General features: G+C 41.3%; 2 protein-coding genes and 1 long non-coding RNA gene across 14 annotated transcripts in view; 2 read left to right on the top strand and 1 right to left on the bottom strand.

The window, feature by feature from the left end:
* The window catches only part of pias4b (protein inhibitor of activated STAT, 4b), a 37,639-nt gene extending 31,412 nt beyond the window's left edge, over positions 1 to 6,227 (top strand). For 6 of the 12 annotated variants that reach the window (NM_001242942.2, XM_087238947.1, XM_088649528.1 and 3 more), the window contains 6 exon segments: positions 679 to 804; positions 1,260 to 1,365; positions 1,591 to 1,664; positions 4,899 to 5,059; positions 5,631 to 5,767; positions 5,851 to 6,227. In NM_001242942.2, the coding sequence (NP_001229871.2) occupies positions 679 to 804; positions 1,260 to 1,365; positions 1,591 to 1,664; positions 4,899 to 5,059; positions 5,631 to 5,767; positions 5,851 to 6,056 (810 nt within the window). In that variant the 3' untranslated portion in view covers positions 6,057 to 6,227. 12 annotated transcript variants of the gene reach the window in all.
* A 3,558-nt stretch (positions 6,228 to 9,785) lies between these two features.
* Positions 9,786 to 13,000, bottom strand: LOC147837303 (uncharacterized). The gene is made up of 2 exons (XR_015479216.1): positions 12,207 to 13,000; positions 9,786 to 11,166 (listed from the first exon to the last, which is right to left on the bottom strand). It is a non-coding gene; the product is annotated as an uncharacterized LOC147837303 (long non-coding RNA).
* Positions 10,110 to 23,444, top strand: part of map2k2b (mitogen-activated protein kinase kinase 2b) — a 28,430-nt gene continuing 15,095 nt past the window's right edge. The window contains exons 1-6 of the mRNA NM_001128281.1: positions 10,110 to 10,570; positions 15,864 to 16,074; positions 18,558 to 18,704; positions 18,961 to 19,038; positions 21,882 to 21,933; positions 22,239 to 22,363. Of these exons, the coding sequence (NP_001121753.1) occupies positions 10,482 to 10,570; positions 15,864 to 16,074; positions 18,558 to 18,704; positions 18,961 to 19,038; positions 21,882 to 21,933; positions 22,239 to 22,363 (702 nt within the window). The 5' untranslated portion in view covers positions 10,110 to 10,481. The remainder of the gene's footprint in view (positions 10,571 to 15,863; positions 16,075 to 18,557; positions 18,705 to 18,960; positions 19,039 to 21,881; positions 21,934 to 22,238; positions 22,364 to 23,444) is intronic.

The following is a 23,444-nucleotide window of genomic DNA, read 5'->3' as shown; positions in this document are numbered from 1 at the left end:
TAATAACTTAATTCTTATATTTGCTTTTTGACTTCTCACCATGTATCTTTTCTACAGCATAGTATAGTGTAAGAGCATGTCTATTACCAGAAAAACTAAATTAAAATTATATTTTAATTGAACACATCACATCACATACAGTAAGTTACGCCTACAGAACAGTCTGTTTAGCATTGTGAAAAGGCAAAGCTGAATATCTGTGGTTAAAGTGCCACCCAGCGGTCAAATGCTGCTGGCGCATCAAGTACCGCTGTCGCCGCGGCATGAATGGCGGCACAAGGAACACATTGAAGTAGTAACATCTGTATCAGTTGCTGGTATTGGATGTAAGAAAATAAATGTTTTTTTTAAATGAGTATGAATATATTGGATATCACTCAGCCAGTGGAGATCGCTGATTTTTAAAGAAAACAGACCTTTAAACGCACAGGTTTTTGCAATGCCATACAGTTTGCCGGAAGCGCTTAACCCCGGTTACTGGTAAATGAAAAGTCTCATTAGCATGCTTCAGCATATACCCTATATCGTTTACCTGTCCAGAGGCATTGGAGAGCTAATGATGAGCTGTTGTTTGTTTTTAGTTGTTATCTGGTCGTATTAGTTGTCATTCAAAAGGACTGTCAGTTGTTTCTGCATTGTTTATTAATTAAGCTCAATTGTTTGATGTATTGATTCCAGTGTACATATTCCTCCAATAAACTGGGGCTTGAGCCGTCTCGTCCGTGTCGGCCGATCGACATCACCTCTGACCTTTACCTGTCGTTCACAAACCGCTTCACAGTGCTGTGGGGGAACTTCGGCAAGGTGCGTCTGACCTCGCACAGATATCCTCGACCAATGGGAGATGGGAGAGCGTTTGGGTCATCTGTGTTAATGGGCCACGTTATTGTGTGTGAGTGTGTGTGTGTGTGTACGTGTTTTTGTGACATATCAGGACATAAATCTGTATAATGACATGGGTATGACACAGGTATTACAAACAGGAGGTGAAATATGGGGACATGGGTGACGTCCTCATTTCTCAAAATGCTTATAAATCCTACAGGATGAGTTTAATCAGAGAGTAAAGCTGCACACAGTCTCCTGTGATGGTTGGGTTTAGGGGTGGGGTGGGGTGTATACGGTTTGAACAGCATAAAATGTATAGGAACCTATGTAATGTCCCCACTTTTCACAAAAACGTGTGTGTGTTTGTGTGTGTGTAGTTACTCCGTTACACTGTATGTGTGTTTTTGTACATTTTTTTTATGTGTGTGTAGAGTTACTCAGTGGCAGTGTATCTGGTGCGGTTGGTGTCGTGTCAGCAGTTGTTGGATCAGCTCCGCAGCTCCTCTGTCGAGCAGGAGGACGTCTGCAGACTCAGAGGTGTCACTTTACTTTCATTTCAGTATATTGCATCCATCCACACTGGGCCCGTATGGAGCCTTTTCCCAAGACTGTTATGACATGTTTAATAGTGCATCAGCTTCTTGAACTCTCTAAATGTTTATTGTTATTTTATATGTAGTTGTCAGTTTTAGTTATGATATAAATGATATGCTATGCTAGTATATTAAACAGTTTGTTTATTAATTGTTTATCTTTTGGTAGTTTCAGAGAAACTGCGCTCTGACCCTGAAACTGAGGTTGCCACTACAGGACTACAAGTGTCTCTCATTTGTCCAGTGAGTAGGAATATTGTCAAGCACAGAATATAATAAATACACGGCATATTTTAAACTTAATTTAGTTTTTATGGTTTCTTTAAGTACGAAGGAACACCAAGTCATTTTAAAGGGGACCTATTATGCAAAAATCACTTTAATAAGGGGTTTAAACAGTTGTGTGTGTGCGAATATATCCAGTTGAGCTGTATTTTATTGTATTCGTTATAATCAGACTTGATGAATGAAACACTTTGACTGTCATTCTCTTTTTGTACGTGTCATCAGAGGGAAAGCCCCGCCCACTAGTGCTCATCTCTCCCTCATTAGCATAAACAGCAGCTCTGAGTGAGAAGCAGCCGTCTGTCCATCAGCCATTAGAGTGTTTGAGCTGCTGAAGAATAATGTCAGCATAGACTAAGAGGATTATAGATGTGGAGTTTTAGATGAAGAACAGCGACAGGAGCGACACAGACTGACAGAAGCATGAAGCACACACACAATCTGAAGCACTCATGCACACCTAACTAGCACTGACAACACTTTTTTACATTTGTCGCTGTGCTGACGCACAGGCCTTTGTAGCTCCGCCCTTTTCTGAAAAAGAGCACAATCTCATTTGAATTTAAAGTGACAGTCACAAAATGCCACAATTAAGATGAAAGCCTAAAAAGGGTCAGTTTCAGAGAGCAAGAGAACATTATCTGTGTGTTATTATCAGCGCAAACTTCACACACACACACACACTCTAGAGCACATTTTACATCTTGTACGAAGGGGTAGAAAGGGAATAATACAAACTACCAGCATCTCTTTGTTTGTGTGAGTGTGTGTGTTTGTGTGCGTGTGTGAAAGAGTGAGTGAGTGTGTGTGTGTGTGTGTGTGTGTGTGTGTGTGTGTGTGTGTGTGTGCGTGCGTGAGTGAGTGAATGCGTGAGTGAGTGCGTGAGTGAGTGCGTGAGTGAGTGCGTGCGTGAGTGCGTGCGTGAGTGAGTGAGTGAGTGCGTGAGTGAGTGCGTGAGTGAGTGAGTGCGTGAGTGAGTGCGTGAGTGAGTGAGTGAGTGAGTGCGTGAGTGCGTGCGTGAGTGAGTGCGTGAGTGAGTGAGTGCGTGCGTGAGTGCGTGCGTGAGTGAGTGCGTGCGTGAGTGAGTGCGTGAGTGCGTGCGTGAGTGAGTGAGTGAGTGAGTGCGTGCGTGAGTGCGTGCGTGAGTGAGTGAGTGCGTGAGTGAGTGCGTGAGTGAGTGAGTGAGTGAGTGCGTGAGTGAGTGCGTGAGTGAGTGCGTGAGTGAGTGAGTGCGTGCGTGAGTGCGTGAGTGAGTGAGTGCGTGAGTGAGTGCGTGAGTGAGTGAGTGAGTGAGTGCGTGAGTGCGTGCGTGAGTGAGTGCGTGAGTGAGTGAGTGCGTGCGTGAGTGCGTGCGTGAGTGAGTGCGTGCGTGAGTGAGTGCGTGAGTGCGTGCGTGAGTGAGTGAGTGAGTGAGTGCGTGCGTGAGTGCGTGCGTGAGTGAGTGAGTGCGTGAGTGAGTGCGTGAGTGCGTGAGTGAGTGCGTGAGTGAGTGCGTGAGTGAGTGAGTGCGTGCGTGAGTGCGTGCGTGAGTGAGTGCGTGCGTGAGTGAGTGAGTGCGTGAGTGAGTGCGTGAGTGCGTGAGTGAGTGCGTGCGTGAGTGCGTGCGTGAGTGAGTGCGTGCGTGAGTGAGTGCGTGAGTGCGTGCGTGAGTGAGTGCGTGAGTGAGTGCGTGAGTGAGTGCGTGAGTGAGTGCGTGCGTGAGTGCGTGCGTGAGTGCGTGCGTGAGTGCGTGCGTGAGTGCGTGCGTGAGTGCGTGCGTGAGTGCGTGAGTGAGTGAGTGCGTGAGTGAGTGAGTGCGTGAGTGAGTGCGTGCGTGAGTGCGTGCGTGAGTGCGTGCGTGAGTGCGTGCGTGAGTGAGTGCGTGCGTGAGTGCGTGCGTGAGTGCGTGCGTGAGTGCGTGCGTGAGTGCGTGCGTGAGTGCGTGCGTGAGTGCGTGCGTGAGTGCGTGCGTGAGTGCGTGCGTGAGTGCGTGCGTGCGTGAGTGCGTGCGTGAGTGAGTGAGTGCGTGCGTGAGTGCGTGCGTGAGTGCGTGCGTGAGTGAGTGCGTGAGTGAGTGCGTGAGTGAGTGAGTGCGTGCGTGAGTGAGTGAGTGAGTGCGTGCGTGAGTGCGTGCGTGAGTGCGTGCGTGAGTGCGTGCGTGCGTGAGTGCGTGAGTGAGTGCGTGAGTGAGTGCGTGAGTGAGTGCGTGAGTGAGTGAGTGCGTGCGTGAGTGAGTGCGTGAGTGCGTGCGTGAGTGAGTGCGTGAGTGAGTGCGTGAGTGAGTGCGTGAGTGAGTGCGTGCGTTAGTGCGTGCGTGAGTGCGTGCGTGCGTTAGTGCGTGCGTGCGTGAGTGCGTGCGTGAGTGCGTGCGTGAGTGCGTGAGTGAGTGCGTGAGTGAGTGCGTGAGTGAGTGAGTGCGTGAGTGCGTGAGTGAGTGCGTGAGTGAGTGCGTGAGTGAGTGCGTGAGTGAGTGAGTGCGTGAGTGCGTGCGTGCGTGCGTGAGTGCGTGCGTGCGTGAGTGAGTGCGTGAGTGAGTGAGTGCGTGAGTGAGTGCGTGCGTGAGTGCGTGAGTGCGTGCGTGAGTGCGTGAGTGAGTGCGTGAGTGAGTGCGTGCGTGAGTGCGTGCGTGCGTGAGTGAGTGCGTGCGTGAGTGCGTGCGTGAGTGCGTGCGTGCGTGAGTGAGTGAGTGCGTGAGTGAGTGCGTGAGTGAGTGCGTGAGTGAGTGCGTGAGTGAGTGCGTGAGTGAGTGAGTGCGTGAGTGCGTGAGTGAGTGAGTGAGTGTGTGTGTGTGTGTGAGTGCGTACGTGCGTGCGTGAGTGTGTGTCTGTGTGTTTGTGTGCGTGTGTGAGTGAGTAAGCGAGCGAGTGTGTGTGCGTGAGTGAGTAAGTGAGAGAGTGAGTGTGTGTGTTTGTGTGTTTGTGTGTGTGTGTGAGTGAGTGAGTGAGTGAGTAAGTGCGTGTGTGCGTGCGTTTGTGTGCGTGTGTTTGTGTGCGTGTGTTTGTGTGAGTGAGAGTGTGTGTGTGTAAGTGTGTGTGTGTGTAAGTGTGTAAGTGTGTAAGTGTGCAAGTGTGTGTGTGTGTGTGTGTGTGTGTGTGTGTGTGTGTGTGTGTGTGTGTGTGTGTGTGTGTGTGTGAGTGTGTGCGTGCGTGTCTCTCATCTTCTTTGTGTGTGTGTGTGTGTTTGTGCGTGTGTGTGTGTGTGTGTGTGTTCCAGCTAGTGAAGCTGCGGATGTCAGTGCCGTGTCGTTCCAGAGGCTGCGCTCACCTGCAGTGTTTCGACGCTTCTTTCTATCTCCACATGAACGAGAAGAAGCCCAGGTGGAGCTGCCCCGTCTGCCACAGATACGCCCCGTTTGATGAGCTGCGCATCGACAGGTCAACACTCAGTCTCACGCACACAGACACACACATACAGACACACTTTCTCCCTCACATACACACACTCGCTGTATCGGCGTTGATGGATCCACAGTGCAGTTCGGCAACGCTTGACGCCACCCATTCAAAGTGAATGGGAAGTGTTGACAATACATCAGCAGGAGGATGAAGATGAAACCAGGGTGGACATTTCAGCAAGACAATGATCCAAAACACAGCCAAGGAGACTCTCAGATGCTTTCAGAGAAAGACAATCAAGCTGTAGAATGGCCCAACCAATCACCTGATCCGAATCCAATAGAGAATACAGAATAAAGCTCAGATTTGATAGACGAGACCCACAGAAACATCAAGATTCTGACACTGTTGAAGCCTTCATTCTCCATATGAGAGGCGGCTTTGCATCATTTCATTTTATTTCACAAAACTTGATTTATAAGCTAATTAGATTCATTTTCTTTGCATATATGGATGCTTTCTGAGTAAAATGGTGAAATACTTAAACTTATATTCCCCGCTGTGTGCGCACATACACTATTTTTTCTGTAAGCTGTGCTGTTTTCTGTAGTTTGCTGCGTGACGTTCTGGAGAGTTCTGGCGAGGATGTGGAGGAGATTGAATATCTGTCTGACAGCACGTGGAAAGCCGTAAAGCATGATAAAAGCGATCAAAACAAAGGCTCTGCTCGTCATCCTGTCAAACACAGTAAGACCTCAAGGTTCATCTCTGCACTGTGAAGTGGTTTAGCCTCTGTTAGGCTCTGATCGTGTTTTTAATTTTGATAATAGATGTGAATAGTAAACCAGTGAGAGACGCTGTGGTGGATCTGACTCAGAGTTCCTCGGATGATGAAGATTTCCAGAAGGAAGAGACCGTTTCCACACACATCGAGGACAAAAGTGTGCACTTCAGGAAATCTGGCATAGTCAAAAGCGCTCGACACAAAGGTCGAAAAACTCAGGTGCACACAGAAAAACACAGAAATGGTAACTGAACTGGGATTTGTTTACTTTTTAATGTTGTTTTTCTATTCATTTTTCTTTTACATGTCCATTTTTGGTTAGTTTTGTTCATTTTTTTTTTTGTAGTCTTTGTTCTCAGGTGTGTTTTACTTTGTTGTAAATCTTAATTGTGGTTGCAATAAAGTGTCATCATTAGATGGATAGATCTGACTCGAGTGTATGAGATAAAGATTAAAATGCATCAAATATTCCCACATTTTTAGGCGACGCAGAAGTTAGTGCTGTCACCTTACAGCAAGAAGGTCGCTGGTTCGAGCCTCAGCTGGGTCAGTTGGCGTTTCTGTGTGGAGTTTGCATGTTCTCCCTGGGTTTCCATTAGGTGCTCCAGTTTCCCCTAGTCCAAACACATGTGGTACAGGTGAATTGGGTAGGCTAAATTGTCCGTAGTGCATGAGTGTGTATGGGTTTCCCAAAGATGTTGGTGGTTCATTCTGCTGTGGCGATCCCGGATTAATAAAGGGACTAAGCCGACAAGAAAATGAATTAATGGATTCCCACATTATTAGAAATGCACACATTTGCATTTAAGCTGGAAGGTGTGTAAAATAACAATTAAAATAAACATTTTAAGCCCATTTAACTAAATACACTCACCGGCCACTTTATTAGGTACACCTTATTAGTAGCAGATTGGACCGCTTTTACCTTCAGAACTGTCTTAATTTCCTTGTGGCTTAGATTCAGTAAGCTACTGGAAATATTCCTCAGAGATTCCTCAGTTGCTGCAGATTTGTCGGCTGCACATCCATGATGCCAATCTCCCGTTCCACCACATCCCAAAAGCTGCTCTATTGGATTGAGCTCTGGTGACTGTGGAGGCCATTTGAGTACAGTGAACTCATCGTCATGTTCAAGAAACCAGTCTGAGATGATTGAGCTTTATGACATGCTGCGTTATCCTGCTGGAAGTAGCCATCAGAAGATGGAGACACTGTGCTCATAAAGGGATGGACATGGTCAGCAGCAATACTCAGGTAGGCTGTGGCGTTGATGCTCAATTGGTACTAATGAACCCAAAGAAAATCTCCCCCACACCATTACACCACCACCACCAGCCTGAACCGCTGATAAATTTTTCAATTCAATTTATTTATAAAGCATTTTAAAACAACACAGTTGACCAAAGTACTGACAACAAAGAGTAAAACAAACTTAAAAATGCAAATAAATAAACATAAAATGTCAACATCTCACGCTGTGCTAAAAGCCAAATTGAACAAGTGGGTTTTAAGAAGAGATTTAAAAACAGTAATGGAAGAGGCTTGTCTAATGTACAACGGCAGCTCATTCCACAGTTTTGGTGCAGCCACAGCAAAAGCCCGATCCCCTCTGAGCTTTCGACTGGACCTGGGCACACCCAGGAGGAGCTGGTCGGCTGACCTGAGCGAACGAGAAGGTGTGTAGGGACAGAGAAGCTCAGAGACGTAAAGGGGTGAAGCACCATTCAGACACTTAAAAACAAATAAAAGTTACTTAAAATGGATCCAGAAGTGCACGGGCAGCCAGAGAAGATAAAATCGGGGTGATGTGCTCATATTTGCGTGTGCCAGTTAAAAGACGTGCAGCTGCATTCTGAACCAGTTGCAGTCGAGAGATCGAAAACTGACTCACCCCAAAATAAAAAGCATTACAGTAGTCCAAGCGGGAGGTTATAAAAGCAGGGATTACTGTTTCAAAGTGCTTGTGCGTTAAAACATGCCTAATTTTGGCCAGTTGTGGCCAAATAGGCAGGATGGATCCATGCTTTCATGGTGTTGACACCAAATTCTGCCCCGAGCATCTGAATGTGTCAGCAGAAATGGAGACTCATCAGAGCAGCAACGTTTCTCCAATCTTCTATTGTTCAGTTTTGGTGAGCCTGTGTGAATTGTAGCCTCAGTTTCCTGTTCTTAGCTGACAGGAGCGGCACCCGGTGTGCTCTTCTGCTGCTGTAGCCCATCCGCCTCAAGGTTGGACGTGTTGTGTGTTCAGAGATGCTCTTCTGCAGAGCTCGGTTGTAGCGAGTGCTTATTTGAGTTACTGTTGCCTTTCTATCAGCTGGAACCAGTCTGGCCATTCTCCTCTGACATCATCAACAAGGCATTTGCGCCCACAGAACTGCCGCTCACTGGAGATTTCCTCTTTGTCGGAGCATTCTCTGTAAACCCAAGAGATGGTTGTGCGTGAAATCCCAGTAGATCAGCAGTTTCTGAAATACTCAGAGCAGCCCATCTGGCAGCAACAACCATGCCACGGTTAAAGTCACTTAAATCTCCTTTATTCCCCATTCTGATGCTCGCTTTGAACTGCAGCAGATCGTCTTGACCAAGCCTACAAGCCTAAATGGATTGAGTTGCTGCCATGTGATTTGCTGATGTGCGTTATCGAGCAGTTGGACAGGTGTACCTAATAAAGTGCCCGGTGAGTGTAGATTAACATTTAAACCAATTAAGTAATCTCCGTTTAATACTTTCCAAAGAAACTAACAAAAAGAATTGACTGTGTATCTTAGAAATAAAATAAAACGAAAAATAACAACTGAATAGCATTAAACAGATGATGTTAACCCAAAACTAATTTACAAGGAAAATATTAAACATATTAAGTAACACCAAAGTTTTAATCAATCAATAATTTTCCTTCGGCTTAGTCCCTTTATCTATCAGGGGTCGCCACAGCAGAATGAACCGCCAACTTTTCCAGCAAATATTTCATGCAGCGGATGCCCTTCCAGCAGCAACCCAGTACTGGGAAATACCCACACACTCATTTACACACAATCAAACATTACAACCAGTTTAGTTCATCAATTCCCCTATAGCGCATGTGTTTGGACTTTGGGGGAAACCGGAGCACCCGGAGGAAACCCACGCCAACACAGGGAGAACTAGCAAACTCCACACATGTATCACAAACACAACACATTTATAATAAATAAATTGCTTAAGTAGACTTTAGAGAGTGCCGTAACCGTGAACAAAAATGACAAAACATTTTTATATAAATAAACAAAAATATTTAAGTAGAATTAAGTAATAATTGTGAAATAAGAAGTTAATTAATAACCCAAGTTACGCTTGTTGCAAGTGCATCGCTCCCATCTCGCGATAGTTGGCGCGAGATCTGCGCTCTGATGTTTCCGGTAACCTGCGGAGAGTAGCTGGGCCGAAATTCACCGCACCCTCATCAACCTCCGGCTTCTCTACCGGGACTTTCCGTTCACCGGGACCCGCTGTATTCGACACTTACTCCGGGAGCTCGTTACCCGATAGAGACCGTGAGCGCTGACAGAGCCGTTACAACTCCGCGCACACACATAGACGGATGCTAACAAGCTAACAGCATCCTCTCGTGCGCCGGAGAAATCTGAAATAATCTCTGCGTTTAATACTTAAACATCATTTATGCTCGTTTTATAAAGTTAATATGGTTTTTGATCGCTGTAAAAGTACACAAGTGGTGTTTTGCGCGTTGTGACAGCAGCTCAGGTTGTTTACAGGTGATTTTACAGATAAGTTATATCCATGTAATCACATTAAAGTCAATATATTAGTGAATTATATTGATATAAACTATATGGATCGATTACAATAGACTTTTCAGCTCTTTTTATGTGACTTTATATCCATAAAATCACAAAGCCAATATCAGAGAGTTATAATAGTAATATAAAGTATCTGACTCAAACAAAATAGTCTGCTATTAGTGTTTCATATGTGATATTATATCCATATAATCACATTAAAGTCCAAATAAAAGTGAACTACATTATGATAAAGTATCTGGATCAATCACAATAGACATTTCTGCTGTTAGTGTTTCATATTTGATTTTATATCCATATAATCACATTAAAGTCCATATAGAAGTGAGATAATATAAAGTATCTGGATAAATCACAATAGATATCTCTTCTATTAGTGTTTCATATGTGAAATTACATCCATATAACCACATCAAACTCAATATAAAATTATAATTGTTTCTGACTACATCAAGATTAGACATTTCTGCTTTTAGTGTTTCTTTTATATCCATATAATCACATTAAAGTCATTATCAGAGGGAATAATGTTAATATAAAGTATCTGGCTCCATCAGAATAGACATTTCTGCTATTAACCTTTCAAATGTGATTATTATATCAATATAGTCACATTAAAGTCAATATAAAAGTGAATTATTTTAATGTAAAGTATCTGGATTGTTCAGAATAGACATTTCTGATATTAGTCTTTTACATGTCGTTGGTCCTAATAATGAGCAGATCTGGAAAGTGAATAGATTATGGAGTTTTGGACTTTTTCATGAATCAGACTGATCTAAACTCTCGATCAGCTCGATGACCGGCTGTAAACTAGAGTCTCTGTTGAGTACAGCTCAGTCTGAGCTTATCTGTTAAGATTAAAACATCAGCCATGGCTCCCAAAAAGAGGCCAGATCCTATAGTTATAACTGGAAGCGGAGAAGCACAGACGACCTCCACGCCCATAGATGCTGCATCAGAGTGAGTTATGCATCTTTACGATATTGGAGAATTATGATGCTGGGATATTTGGTTTTTCTGCAATATTTATTGTGATAGCTTGATCAGCTCTGTTTGGAAATAATTCATATATTTAGACTGATTTGGGATTATTCTGGCTTTGAATCATGCTTAAACCTAATAAACAATTTAAAAGGATAGATATAGTAGTCAACGTTTGAAGCGTATCAAAATTGTCCTAATGGCTGCTGTTTAATTGTTTTATGAAAACGTGCCATTATAAATTGATAAAACGTTGACTACTGGTTATCTCACTCTTCATTCTCTTTCACAGTTCACCGGCTGTAGTGTTTCTTAATTTTCTAGAGATATTTAATCAGGTTTACTTCAGGACTCTGGTCTGTCCATTTCATTATTTCAATGTTTTCAGCTTCAAGAAACTATTTTATGTCTGAATGATGAAAAAAGTTAAGTCAATTTAAGGGGTTAGTTTATCCATAAACAAAACGGAACTTAAGTTATTTATAACAAAATAATTACAAATGAATTTGACTGGATGAACACAGTAAGTGATCCATGTATATTATTGTCCTCAGATAATAATGACTGTTGTTCAACTGTTTAAGACAGGGGTCTCAAACTCGCGGCCCGCGGGCCATTTGCGGCCCTCAGTGCAATATTTTGTGGCCCGCGCCGACCGCTGTACTCTGACAGAATCAGCGGAGCGGGGAGCGCTGATTCTATCCGTACACAGCGCGCTTGTCACTCAATGCACGTTCTGATCAGCTGTGTTGTCGTGCGCATACTGAAGGGCGGGACCGAGGGTGTGTCGCGTCGCGGGGGCACTTTTGATCATTTTGGAAGGGCACTTGAGCCCTATGTGTGCACGTGCCTGCCCTGCATCTTATATATATTATCAACCTGATCTCACGAGAAAACGTAAGTATTTTACGGTTTGCCAGTTTAGTGGCTAATTCGTACGAATTCGTACGAGTTCAGTCGTACGAAATGGTACGATTTTTAAAAGGAGGCGTGGCACCTGACCCCACCCCTAACGCCAACCGTCATTGGGGGATAAGCAAATCGTACTAAATTGTACGAATTAGATCGTACGAATTCATACGAATTAGCCACTAAATGAAAAAGTTACGAATTGCCATGAGATTGTGTTGATATTATAGGTAGATACAGACTGGTACAGACTGATGTGACTGGAGTGGGGTGGGGGTGTTTTATTTATACATATATACGCCTTTTTTTAGGTGAGGGAATGGAAGTTTTGAGTGAGTTCCCCCACTTTTTTCCCTAGGACTTCAATAAGTCAAAGTACAGGTCTAGACTTAATGATGATCATCTTCAAGCCATACTGAGGGTCTCAACTGCTTCCGCTCTAAAGCCAAATGTGGTTCAGATTTGTGAGAAGAAGCGCTGTCAAGTCTCTGGCAGCAAGAAGTAGGCAAAAGATGCCATGTTCAGAAGAACTGTTCATAATCTTCACTCAATGTTCTGTTAATGTTCAGGACACTTCATGTTCAGAAGAAATAATTAAAACTGTTAATAATGACATTTGAGGACTTTTTTTTGTGGAATCCCTTATGCGGCCCAACCTCACCCAGACTTTGCCTCCTGCGGCCCCCAGGTAAATTGAGTTTGAGACCCCTGGTTTAAGAAAAAACTTGCCATGATTAAACTAATTTAAATTGTGATGATCCACTTCTAATGTTGACTACTGGTTATCTCACTCTTCATTCTCTTTCACAGTTCACCGGCTGTAGTGTTTCTTAATTTTCCAGAGATATTTAATCAGGTTTACATCAGGACTCTGGTCTGTCCATTTCATTATTTCAGTGTTTTCTGCTTCAAGAAATTATTGTATGTCCTAATGATAAAAAAAAAGAGTAAAAATTCAATTTAAGGGGTTAGTTTTATCCAAAAATGAAACGGAAATTAGGTTTTTAATTACAAAATAGTTAGAAATGAATTTGACTGGATGAACACAGCAAGTGATTCGTTTGCATAATGGTTCACACAGTAGTAAACTTTTGAAGTGGATCAAAATTCTTTTTGAAAATTGTCCTCCGATAATAATGGATGTTGTTCAATTGTTTTATGAAAACTTGCCATGGTAAATTGATGAAACTGAAAAACTGCTGAATTGTGATGATCCACTTCTAATGTTGACTACTGGTTATCTCACTTTTCTTCATTCTCTTTCACAGTTCACCGGTTGTAGTGTTTCTTTTATTTTCTAGAGATATTTAATAAGGTTTACTTCAGGACTCTGGTCTGTCCTTTTCATTATTTCAATGTTTTCAGCGTCAAGAAATTATTTTATGTCCGAATGATAAAAAAAATAAAGTAAAAAGTCAATTTAAGGGGTTAATTTATCCATAAAATGAAACAGAAATTAGGTTTTTAAATACAAATTAGTTAAAAAATAAATTTGACTGGTGATAAACTTTGATTCTGTTATGGTTAAAATCCATAAATCTCATGTATTTGGAATTACAGCGGAGAAAACTTAGTATTAACTTAATATTAACTTAGTAACTTAGGAAAAAAGTATTGAACACATTGTTGTGTTTTTTTTTCGTAGGAATATTATTTCTAAACGAGTTGTTGACATGAAATTAAAGCGGATTTTGGTAAAAACCAAAACAATACCAACATAAAAACAAAAAAGAAATGTGTAATAACAATGGAGTGACACAAGGAGAAAGCACTAAACTAGGGAAACATATTTAATACTTTATATGAAGGCTTTTTTGGTGCGACAGTGTAAAAACGCTCTCATATGAAGTCACATGCATTGCTTAGGTGTCAAAATCTTGATGGTTTTGTGGGTCCTGTCTATAAAATCTGAGCTTTATTCTGCAGTTTCTACTGGATTCGGATCAGGTGATTGGCTGGGCCATTCTACAGCTTGATTTTCTTTCTCTGAAAGCATTTGAGTCTCTTGGCTGAAAATGTCCACCCTGGTTTCCTCTTCATCCTCCTGCTAATGTAGAATTAGTAATAGAGCAGCTGATATGCATTTACACCGAGAAGATTTAGCTGCTGTCTGGGCTTTCACTGCCCAACTACACCTCCCTTCATGTGTTCAATACTTTTTTCCTGTGTCATTTATTTTATTACTCATAACTTCATTTGTAAACTAATTAGATTTGTTTTCTTTGCATATATTGATTTCTTGGGTTTTTATCAACATCAAGTGAAAATTTCAAGTCATTAGATAAGCTTCCACCCACCTATATTTAAGTGCATTTTGGATATGCGCATAAAAACGTTGACGGAAACGCCAAGATAAAAAAATGTAAAAATGCATGCGCTTAACTAAGAAGGATAAACTATTTATTGGATAAGTCTATGATGGAAACACTTTTACCAAACAAATTCCAGTATGCACATTAAAAAAGTCATGTGATTGTTGTATTTTTTTGTAATTTTATTTATGAAAGCGTGTGTGAATGGACAAACCAGCAGGCTGAGTACACTGTAAAACATCTGAAATGTTGTATTGGTCATTCTAAAACACCGAAACCATTTAAGTATTAGTGTTATTATATTATTAATGACCTCCAGAACTGTCAAGAGCCTCTGTGGTCCTTATCTTCAAACACCACCACACGTTCATTGTGTGTTGGCATTGTCTTCTGAGTAGGGATGGCTGACGTGAAACTGACGCTTCGACACAGGGTCGAGATCCCGAAGCGCAAGTGTTTCGAAACACTGCACCGAAGCATGATTCGAAACACCTGATTTCTGTTTCGTATGGCCTAGCGGACCGTGCGTGTGCACGTTGATACTGTTTCAAATTAATTTTGGGTTTGAATCCCGACTAGCACAAATACTCCAAAATCATGATTTTATGTATTTTGATCATGTTTCTGTTTTATGGTGTAGTCTAGATAGGATACGCCATCAATTTAGCATCATTTTTGTAACACTGTAAAACAATAATTATTATTTTTTACAATACTGTAATGGGTTATTTTTTGGATAGACGTTAATAAAATACAATGGGAAATTTAATTAATAATATAAATAATTATTGTTACCTTCTGGCCACAACTGTATCAGATCTAGCAACAACCCTGTTTTATGACCAAAACAATACAAATTTATTTACAAGGTGTTTATTCGAATGTCAGAGCAATGTTGAAACAAAACGATACAAGAACAAAGCATTACCAACTGATAGTAAAGCATTTCAAAATAATTGTTTTAACCTGGATTCGAACCCATTATCCCCGCATGGTGGTCACGAACTTCAACTGCTCGACTAAACCACTTGTAGGTACAAGGCTACAAAGTGGGGTTTCATACTTCAATATGCTCAACTGTTCTTTACTGAAACTGTTTCAGTGCCATACAAATGAAATGACCACTAGGTGTCACTGTAGAGTGGGGTTTCGAAACGTTTCGAAGCTTCGACACATTTGCTTCGACTGTTTCAGTGTTTCGCAAAGCCTCGCTTTGCCCACCACTACTTCTGAGGTGCAAGTCATTTATTAAATAAGGAAAAGATTCACGCAGCTTCTCCTACTGCTGCAAATTCCATTTTTACTGTTGATATTTGGCCAGTAAATCAGGAAGTTCTCCTTGACTCACTGGATGGAAACGCTGCTGTATTTGCATGGCTGCGTCCGAAACCGCATACTTCCATACTATATAGTATGCCAAAATCAGTATGCGAGCCGAGTAGTGTGTCCGAATTCATAGAATTCGAAAATCAGTATGCGAGAAGTACCCGGATGACTTACTTCTTCCGGCGAGATTCCGGAGTGCGCATCCCATGCACGCTGCGCTATCCCATGATGCCCCGCGAGCGAATTCATGAATGGAAGTAAAGCGACGCAACTGACGCAGGTAGGTCACGTGACCATGACAAAATGGCAGATGTAGTACGTCTGAATTCCATTCATACTTTTCACATTCATACTGTATAGAATGAACTTTTCTAACGGCCGAGTTGTACGTTTAAATTCAAATGCAGTACCTACTGAGTAGTAGGCGGTTTCGGACGCAGCCCATGTCTTTTATGCGATATTCCTGTTTTGCGCATACATTTAATTTGCATCTTTTGGATGGAAACTTAGCTCATGGCACCTTTAGAAGTGTTTTCTGAGAAAAACGCTAACGTGTTCAATACTTATTTCCCCCACTCTGTCTTTTGCTCAAATATAATAGAAACGTATAAACTCAACTATCGATACTGAAACGATATATTGTGCAGCCCTAATCTCTAAATCAATGAGCTTTTCTGTAATAAATGTTGCATGTCATTTTAATGTGTTTTTCTCTCGAACGCCAGAGCGAATCTTGAAGCCCTGCAGAAGAAGCTGGATGAGCTGGATTTGGACGAGCAGCAGAAGAAGCGTCTGGAAGCTTTCCTCACGCAGAAAGCCAATCTGGGAGAGCTGAAGGACGATGATTTCCAGCATATCTGTGAACTGGGAGCTGGAAACGGAGGAGTGGTGAATAAAGTGTGCCACAAACCTTCAGGTCTCGTCATGGCCCGGAAGGTGAGATGACTGTGCTTTTTATATGTTCCAAAAAAATGCACTATTATTTATATATATTTATACATATATATATATTAAAGGGCTAGCATTGCACCAAAAAGTGGTTTCGTTTGAAAGTCTAGAATCTATATTTTATTATACTATAAGTTATTTACACTTAAATACACAGTATTTTGGATACCCGAGCTGGCTATTGAACATTGGTTCATTTTCATATGGTTCATATATGACACATGTACAAGTTATAGCTCAAATGAAAGCTCTTGCCGGTGCTCATATGGTTCTAGCATTCTTTTTACTGAATTATATTCACATATCAATCAGTTGCCGAATGAATCTCGATGTTTCCATGGCGCAGAAGTGAACACAATACATTTATGATCAATAAGCAGCCCCAGATAGCACAGACAGCTGTCATCTCTTACCTTATGCTGTGCGCTTCAGGGCTATTCTCCTCTGTTTTTGAGGTGATGTGCATAAGTAGTCCTTTTATATGTCTGACGTAGTCCAAACACTGTGAATTATGTTTGATCAAACAAAAGAATAGTGAAATATGAAAACAATGATCGCTCCCTGTGGCTTGTACAGCACCTCTCATCAGTTGCAATACAATAACTTTTGCACAGATTATGGTGGAGACATTTTTCTTTTTTCCTATGATTACAGACATGTGCAGGAACCACCAACATTAATTACAGCACGCTCGACCACACACAACCTAAACGGTACACTTTCAAATTAGAGTTTATAAAAAAATACAAAAAGCGCCTCTTTTTTTAGGTGTTTATTATAACACAGACAACAGATACAGATATTTTTAACACTTTCAACAGTGTTTTATGAAAATCCAAAGGGGTTTCTTTAAAATACCAAATTTTTGCATTTACACCTCTGCATGTGGATTTGGGAAGCTTTTAAATTTGGGTAGGCAAAATCCATGTGGAAATCATATTTACATTCAATGTGGTCCTTTTCTTTTCTAAGTGTGTTTATTTTTTGCTCTGACAATGTAGCTGTTTTGATTCTGCTTAACGTTACTTTGTTATTTGCACAACAGCACAGTAGGGCTGTGTATAATGTCAAGCAGGAATAAACCCTGTCCTGATGCAATCTGAATCTGATGCAAAAATGTGTCAGGGCTCGAAATTGCGACCATTTTGAAATTTTATTTATGCGACCTCAAAATATATTTGGGAGCATGTGTGCGACCAGTTTTTATTGCAAAATGTTCACCTCATGCGCGGATTCGGGAGGCATTCACACAGAATATGTCTCTAAGCTCTTTGTCTGCACTTGAAACGCAGCGCTCAGGAATAGTTTAAAACAGTTGTCATGTCAACTTGCTGTAGTAAACAAAGCCAAGTCCGTAATGCTTGCCCCGCCTTCACGCTCTTCTTATTGGCCCACCACTGCTCTAGCACTGAAATATCAGCTGTCAATCACTCAGTCAATGCCTTCTGGCTTCAGATGACAGAGAGAGCTCCTACCGCGAAAATGTGAAGCGCTGAAGATGAGAATGAAGATAACACTGACAGATTTTGTTTTAGAAAGCATGACATCTAAAGTTACAAATAATGACAGCTTACTAGTGATCATGTGCTGAATGTTAATCCACCATCTACACTATTCCAAGAGTGGATAAAAGACTTCCACTGGCTTCAAGTCCGCTATGAAAAGTCTGTGGGATGGAGTTTGCAGGTAACTGTTTGCCACATCTAGCACTAGAGCTTCAGTTTAATCCTTCATATAATCGCCAGATGCTGTCCGCAGTGCAAGAGGCAGCTATATGTCAAATTTAACACCACATACACCATCACAAACGAACTTACACTGAGTAAACTAACATCACTACTCATGAAGACCGGTATTGCTAATAATATGACGTATGCATATAATAAGGTACAGTATATGTCAAAAGCATCAGTGCAATTTCAGAGAACAGCACAGTTATACCATTAACAGATTCATTCATGTCCAGCAGTGTGTGCAGGACCGGTGAGCGCTCCGTGTATGCTTTAGTCACTCAGTTCTGTTATAAAAATCTATTTTCTTGTGATAACGGGATTTCGTTGAGACATATTTTCCTCACGCATGCATATATATTTTTTTGCTTGTTAGTTTGATTAGTGTTGATTTTAAATGCAATAAATGTGTTTGTATAAAACTTCTAGTAACGGTGCTCATAATTGGTGGGTGCTACTCAATTTTGGCTGATGCGCCTACATTTTTAAAGTTAGGAGCACCGGTGCTACCAAGCAAAGAGGTTAACTTCGAGCCCTGCGTGTCATAAAAATTTCTAATTTGAATCTTTTTTTTTGTATCATGTAAGGTTGATGTTCTTTTTTGTACTAAACCTTTTTTATTATATACACGTGTTGTTTATGAAAATGTTGATAAGTTTTTGCCATGAAGTAGCCAGGGCAGCTAATATACTTAACTGAAAATGTCTCTCTGTCTGCTTACCTGTCTGCTGTTTGCTGTAGTTAATTCACCTGGAGATCAAGCCGGCCATCAGGCATCAGATCATCAGAGAGCTGCAGGTCTTGCATGAGTGTAATTCACCATACATCGTGGGTTTTTACGGCGCATTTTACAGCGATGGCGAGATTAGTATCTGTATGGAGAACATGGTACGTTCTTTTTTTATTGTTAGTTTGTTATAGGGATGCACAATATTGAAAAATAGTTCTCATGAACATCATCTTCAAATAAAGTGCTACATATTTTTATCAATAAATAGGTTTTCTTTGACTCATCCGTCTAATAATCCCTGCATTAGCTGAAAATTGAATGAAAAGCCTATTTAAGTCATTTTTTATATTCTGTGGGTCTAAAAGGTTTGTTTGTGGTTATTGACTTTAATCTATCACTGTTTCCTGTCGGCAGGACGGCGGATCGTTGGATCAGGTCCTGAAAGAGGCTCGCAGAATCCCAGAGGAGATTTTGGGAAAAGTCAGCATAGCTGTGAGTGTCTTTACTCCGATAATATAAAGAACTATAAAAGTCTGCAGAGTCTTAAAGGGTCACGAAACACCAAAACACATGTGTTGAGCTGTTGACAGTGGTATATGTGTCCCACACTGCTAAAAACACTATTAGGACACCTATATTTCACGAAAAAGTGTAAATTGGTTGTTTTTGCGTTATTTTAAGTAAATTCGTACTTCCGGTTTGAAACGAATTTTTGAAGCTGCGTCACGGTCATGACATAATAGCGTGTATTCCAGCGTGCAGACTGGGCGTCTGTGCCAGAGTGTGTCTTATTACGTCTTACAGTGTGCTGCATTAATGCATGAGTAAGGCTTGGTTCAAACCAATCAGCGCGCTCTATTGTGCAACTTCATTAATATTCATTACTGTCACAGTGTTTAGACGGCAGAGACGCCACGTTGTGTTGGCAAAACAAGCGTGAAGTGTTGCTTTTATAGTTTGCTGCAGTGAAGTTTTGTTTTAATTTTCTCTCTGTGAGAGCTCAGCTGGAGTCACGTGTGGATTAACAGTGTACGCGACGCTCGACAACAATAACTTACGTGTCTAAGGAGGATTATTGTTTACCTGAGAGCTGTTCTCATCTGCAAACGCTGAGATCCGGATTCGCTTGTAGTCTCCTCTTAATAAAGACGCGGCTCTAGTTGCTGCTGATTGTCCTGTCTCTACAGATTTGGTAAGTGAGCGACCAGTGCTCTTTGTTTATTCAGTTTGTTCGTATCGAACTAAGTTAAATATTGCACCGTAACATGTTAGGACTACAACCAAACTTTAACCTCGTGTAGGATTTTCACCGCATTTAGTGACCGGAATAACACACGCGGCTTTCTGACGCTACCTGCTGTGTGCATCTAAGTTTCTGGGAAATTTTTTTCGGGAGGTTTTTTTCTCTCATTCGCCGTGCAGTATCAAACATTGCATGAAAAATACACGCTTACAGCAGTTCCTCGAATCACAAATCTCGTTTGTCGCGAGGGGCATGAATGAATTCCCTGAATGACAGAGCCAAACTGCAGTTAAAGTCCAACATTTAATAATTTGGCAAATAATTCGACTACAGATGTCCATGTAGGTTAAACACCATCACTTTCTCCTGGGTGTATTTTGACTGAAACTCGCGCGAGCCCAAATAGACACTCCCACACCCTCCCACTTTAGTTCCTCCGACACTCCCCCCTAAACAGAGCTGGACACGCCCACTTTTCTGACTTTTTCCAAAGTAGAGGTGTGAAAACACCCTGCTGAAACAAGGGGGTTTCATGGCCCTTTAAGATATATTAAAAGTTGTTAAATCAATTTAGAGCAAAGTAAGGCCATTAAAAAGTGCTACAAGGTATGTTATGGTACAGTACGGTTCGGTATGCTTTTAAGGCTGTTTCCACTGTCAAAAAGTACCAATTAGCAAGTCATACTGTACCACTTTTTGGGCAACCTTTTGAAAGGGTACCAAACAAGAGAAAGGGTAGCAAAAGGGGGAGCAAGACACGCAGATGAACGCTATTGCTATACAGAGATGTGCATGTACTTTAAACAAAGCAGTGTCATTCATTTGAATACAATAAGTACACTAGGTTTTATTTTACTGTAACAACAGCTTAAATAGTGTTTAATAATTATTTGTAATTTAAGCTGTATAAAGTTTAGCTAGCGGTCCACAGCAGGACTGCGATCAAATTGCTCTAATGAAGGCTTTGTTTTGATCTATTGAAAAATCAATTATAGTTTCTCAAAATAGCAACGCGCCAGCTATACGCCTTCCTTTTTAGACCAGAACGCCTATGGGTGCACATATGAGCGCAAATGCATTTGCTATTTAAACAGCGTGGCGCAAAACATCAAAACAACTCTTGCGCCAAGCTGAAACTAGCAAACAACACTTGCGTCGCGCCTTGCGCCACATTGCGCCGGGTGTATGATAGGGCCCTTAGTCTGTAAAATAAACTATTAAAAGTGTTGATGGTTGTGATAGTAAGTGTTGTATTGTCGTCTTTCAGGTTGTATCTCAGCTGTAATGCACATTTTTTAAATAAATAACTAAACAAAGCAGCTGCTTGCCATCGCGACAGCAATAAGATCCAATGGACAGCCAATCGCTTTAACTACAAAACACAGGGCTGTTTCTGGGCGCTGCTGTTGCAATGGAACGATCTGTTGAGTGTTGAATTTTATTTCGTACTTGAATAATGTTTTAGTTTAGAATTAGTTTCTTATACTGGAATTTAAAATGGGGCCAATGTTACCGGATGAAACCTAAAGAGGCAACGGGGACTTAAAATATATGGAAAGAGTCTTAAAAAAAGGTCTTAAAAGGTATTGAATGCCACTCTCTGATGCCCGTATAGACCCTGTACAACAAACAGTGATGGTAACAGAAGCTCATGAAAATGGTTGAAGAAAACATCCATTTAAATAATGAATTATCCAGCTTATGTTGTTTATATTTATGTATCCTGTTTGCTGAACCAATACTAATGCAATATGATGATGATAATAATACAGGTGTTAAATCATAATCACAAAGTACCAATAATTTGGAGTTGATCTGCAAAGTATTGTGGCATCTCTAATGTTTCTTCATAAGTCAAATAAGCTCTATTTAAAGGAGATATGCAAGTAGTTCCTCTCAAAGTTGCATTATTGTGTTCTATGAGAGAGTAAAGGACATGCTTAACATTAGTTTTGCTGCTGTTCCCCCGCATTATGTATGTAAATGAGAAGTATTTGTTATGGGGAAAGTGAGCAGTCTGAATGTTTGGAACCGGTTTGGATCAACAAGCGGATGTTTATTTATTTCAATTCTTTTTGGTTTTGTCCCACAGGTTTTAAGAGGTCTCGCTTACCTTCGAGAAAAGCACCAGATTATTCACAGAGGTAAATAAATGCATATTACAGTGCATAAGTTTGTAATTAGATTTATTTTATCGGTTTCAAATAAAATGCACCACCATTCAAAAGAAAGAAATCAGCAAGGATGCTTTAAATTGTTTAATAGTGACAGTAAAGACACTTAAAATGTTATAAAAGATTGTATTTCAATTAAGTGCAGCTTCCCATTCATCAGAGAATAGTGAAAGGTGTTACAGTTTCCTCCAAAGTAGTGTAGAATCTCTTAAAGAGTGTGAAATGAATCTGGATGAGTAATAATAATAAAGACACTGCTGTCCTGTTGTTCTCAGATGTGAAACCCTCAAATATTCTGGTAAACTGTCGCGGGGAGATCAAGCTGTGTGACTTCGGTGTGAGCGGGCAGCTGATCGACTCCATGGCCAACTCTTTTGTAGGAACACGCTCATACATGTCGGTACGTGCATCATAACTCATTTATTCATTTTCCTTCAGCTTAGTCCCTTTATTCATCAGGGGGTCGCCACAGCGGAATGAACCACCAACTATTCCAGCATATGTTTTATGCAGCGGATACACACACACACACACACAAACTCATACACTACAGACAATTTTAGTTCATCAATTCCCCTATAGCGCATTTGTTTAGACTGTGGAGTACACAGGAGCACCCGGAGGAAACCTACACCAACACAGGGAGAACATGCAAACTCCACACAAAAATGCCAACTGACCCAGCCGGGACTCGAACCAGCAACCTTCTTGTTGTGAGGTGAAATTGCTAACCACTGAGCCAGTAGAGACTTGTTCCCTGCTGCATTTGCGTATTGCTGACAGACACTGACGTCTTTATTCTGGTCCACTTTTGTAGCGTTTTTATACAATTTTTGTAAAGTTGAAGGCTTCATCTTCTATCGCTAATTCAATGAGCAAACTCGGAGCTCTTCACCGGCGCAACTCTTATCCCAGGGAAAGCTGAACTCGCGCAGCATCCTGAACGTTCTGTAACTGTTATATCGCACTTTGTAAAGAAACTGGTCTGGCGGATATCGCATTTTGTGAAAAAATACATTTTGTACTCGGCCTAAAATGTACATTCTTAAATGTTATTAATGGCAGCAATTCACACATAGATTAAGGTACATCTGAACAGTGATTTCCAATAATAAAATCTAAATGTCAAAAAATGGTGTTTATTGTGTTTTGCAACCAACTCTTCATATATATATATATATATATACACAGGGCTTTACATTAACACCCGCTAAATGTGGGTAGATTTCTGCGGTGGCGGGTAAGACAGACACTCCCACTAGCAACTTTGGCTGGTTGAAAATAATTTCCACAGATAATAATTCTTAAAACCAGTGCTCGACAATAATGATGGTCCAATATGCATGCACAGGCGATCGAGAAGCAACACGACTGACAAAAAAATTGCGTTCACAGCTTCACACGAGCAAAGCAGGTGAATATCGAATGAGAGGATAATCACTCGCACTAACAGCTGAGGTGATGCGCGCGACTGTTTATAA

The sequence above is a fragment of the Danio rerio genome, chromosome 2, assembly GCF_052040795.2.
Source record: "Danio rerio strain M-AB ecotype USA chromosome 2, GRCz13ab, whole genome shotgun sequence".
Lineage (NCBI taxonomy): Eukaryota > Metazoa > Chordata > Actinopteri > Cypriniformes > Danionidae > Danio > Danio rerio.
This window is presented reverse-complemented; position numbering and strand designations above follow the sequence as displayed.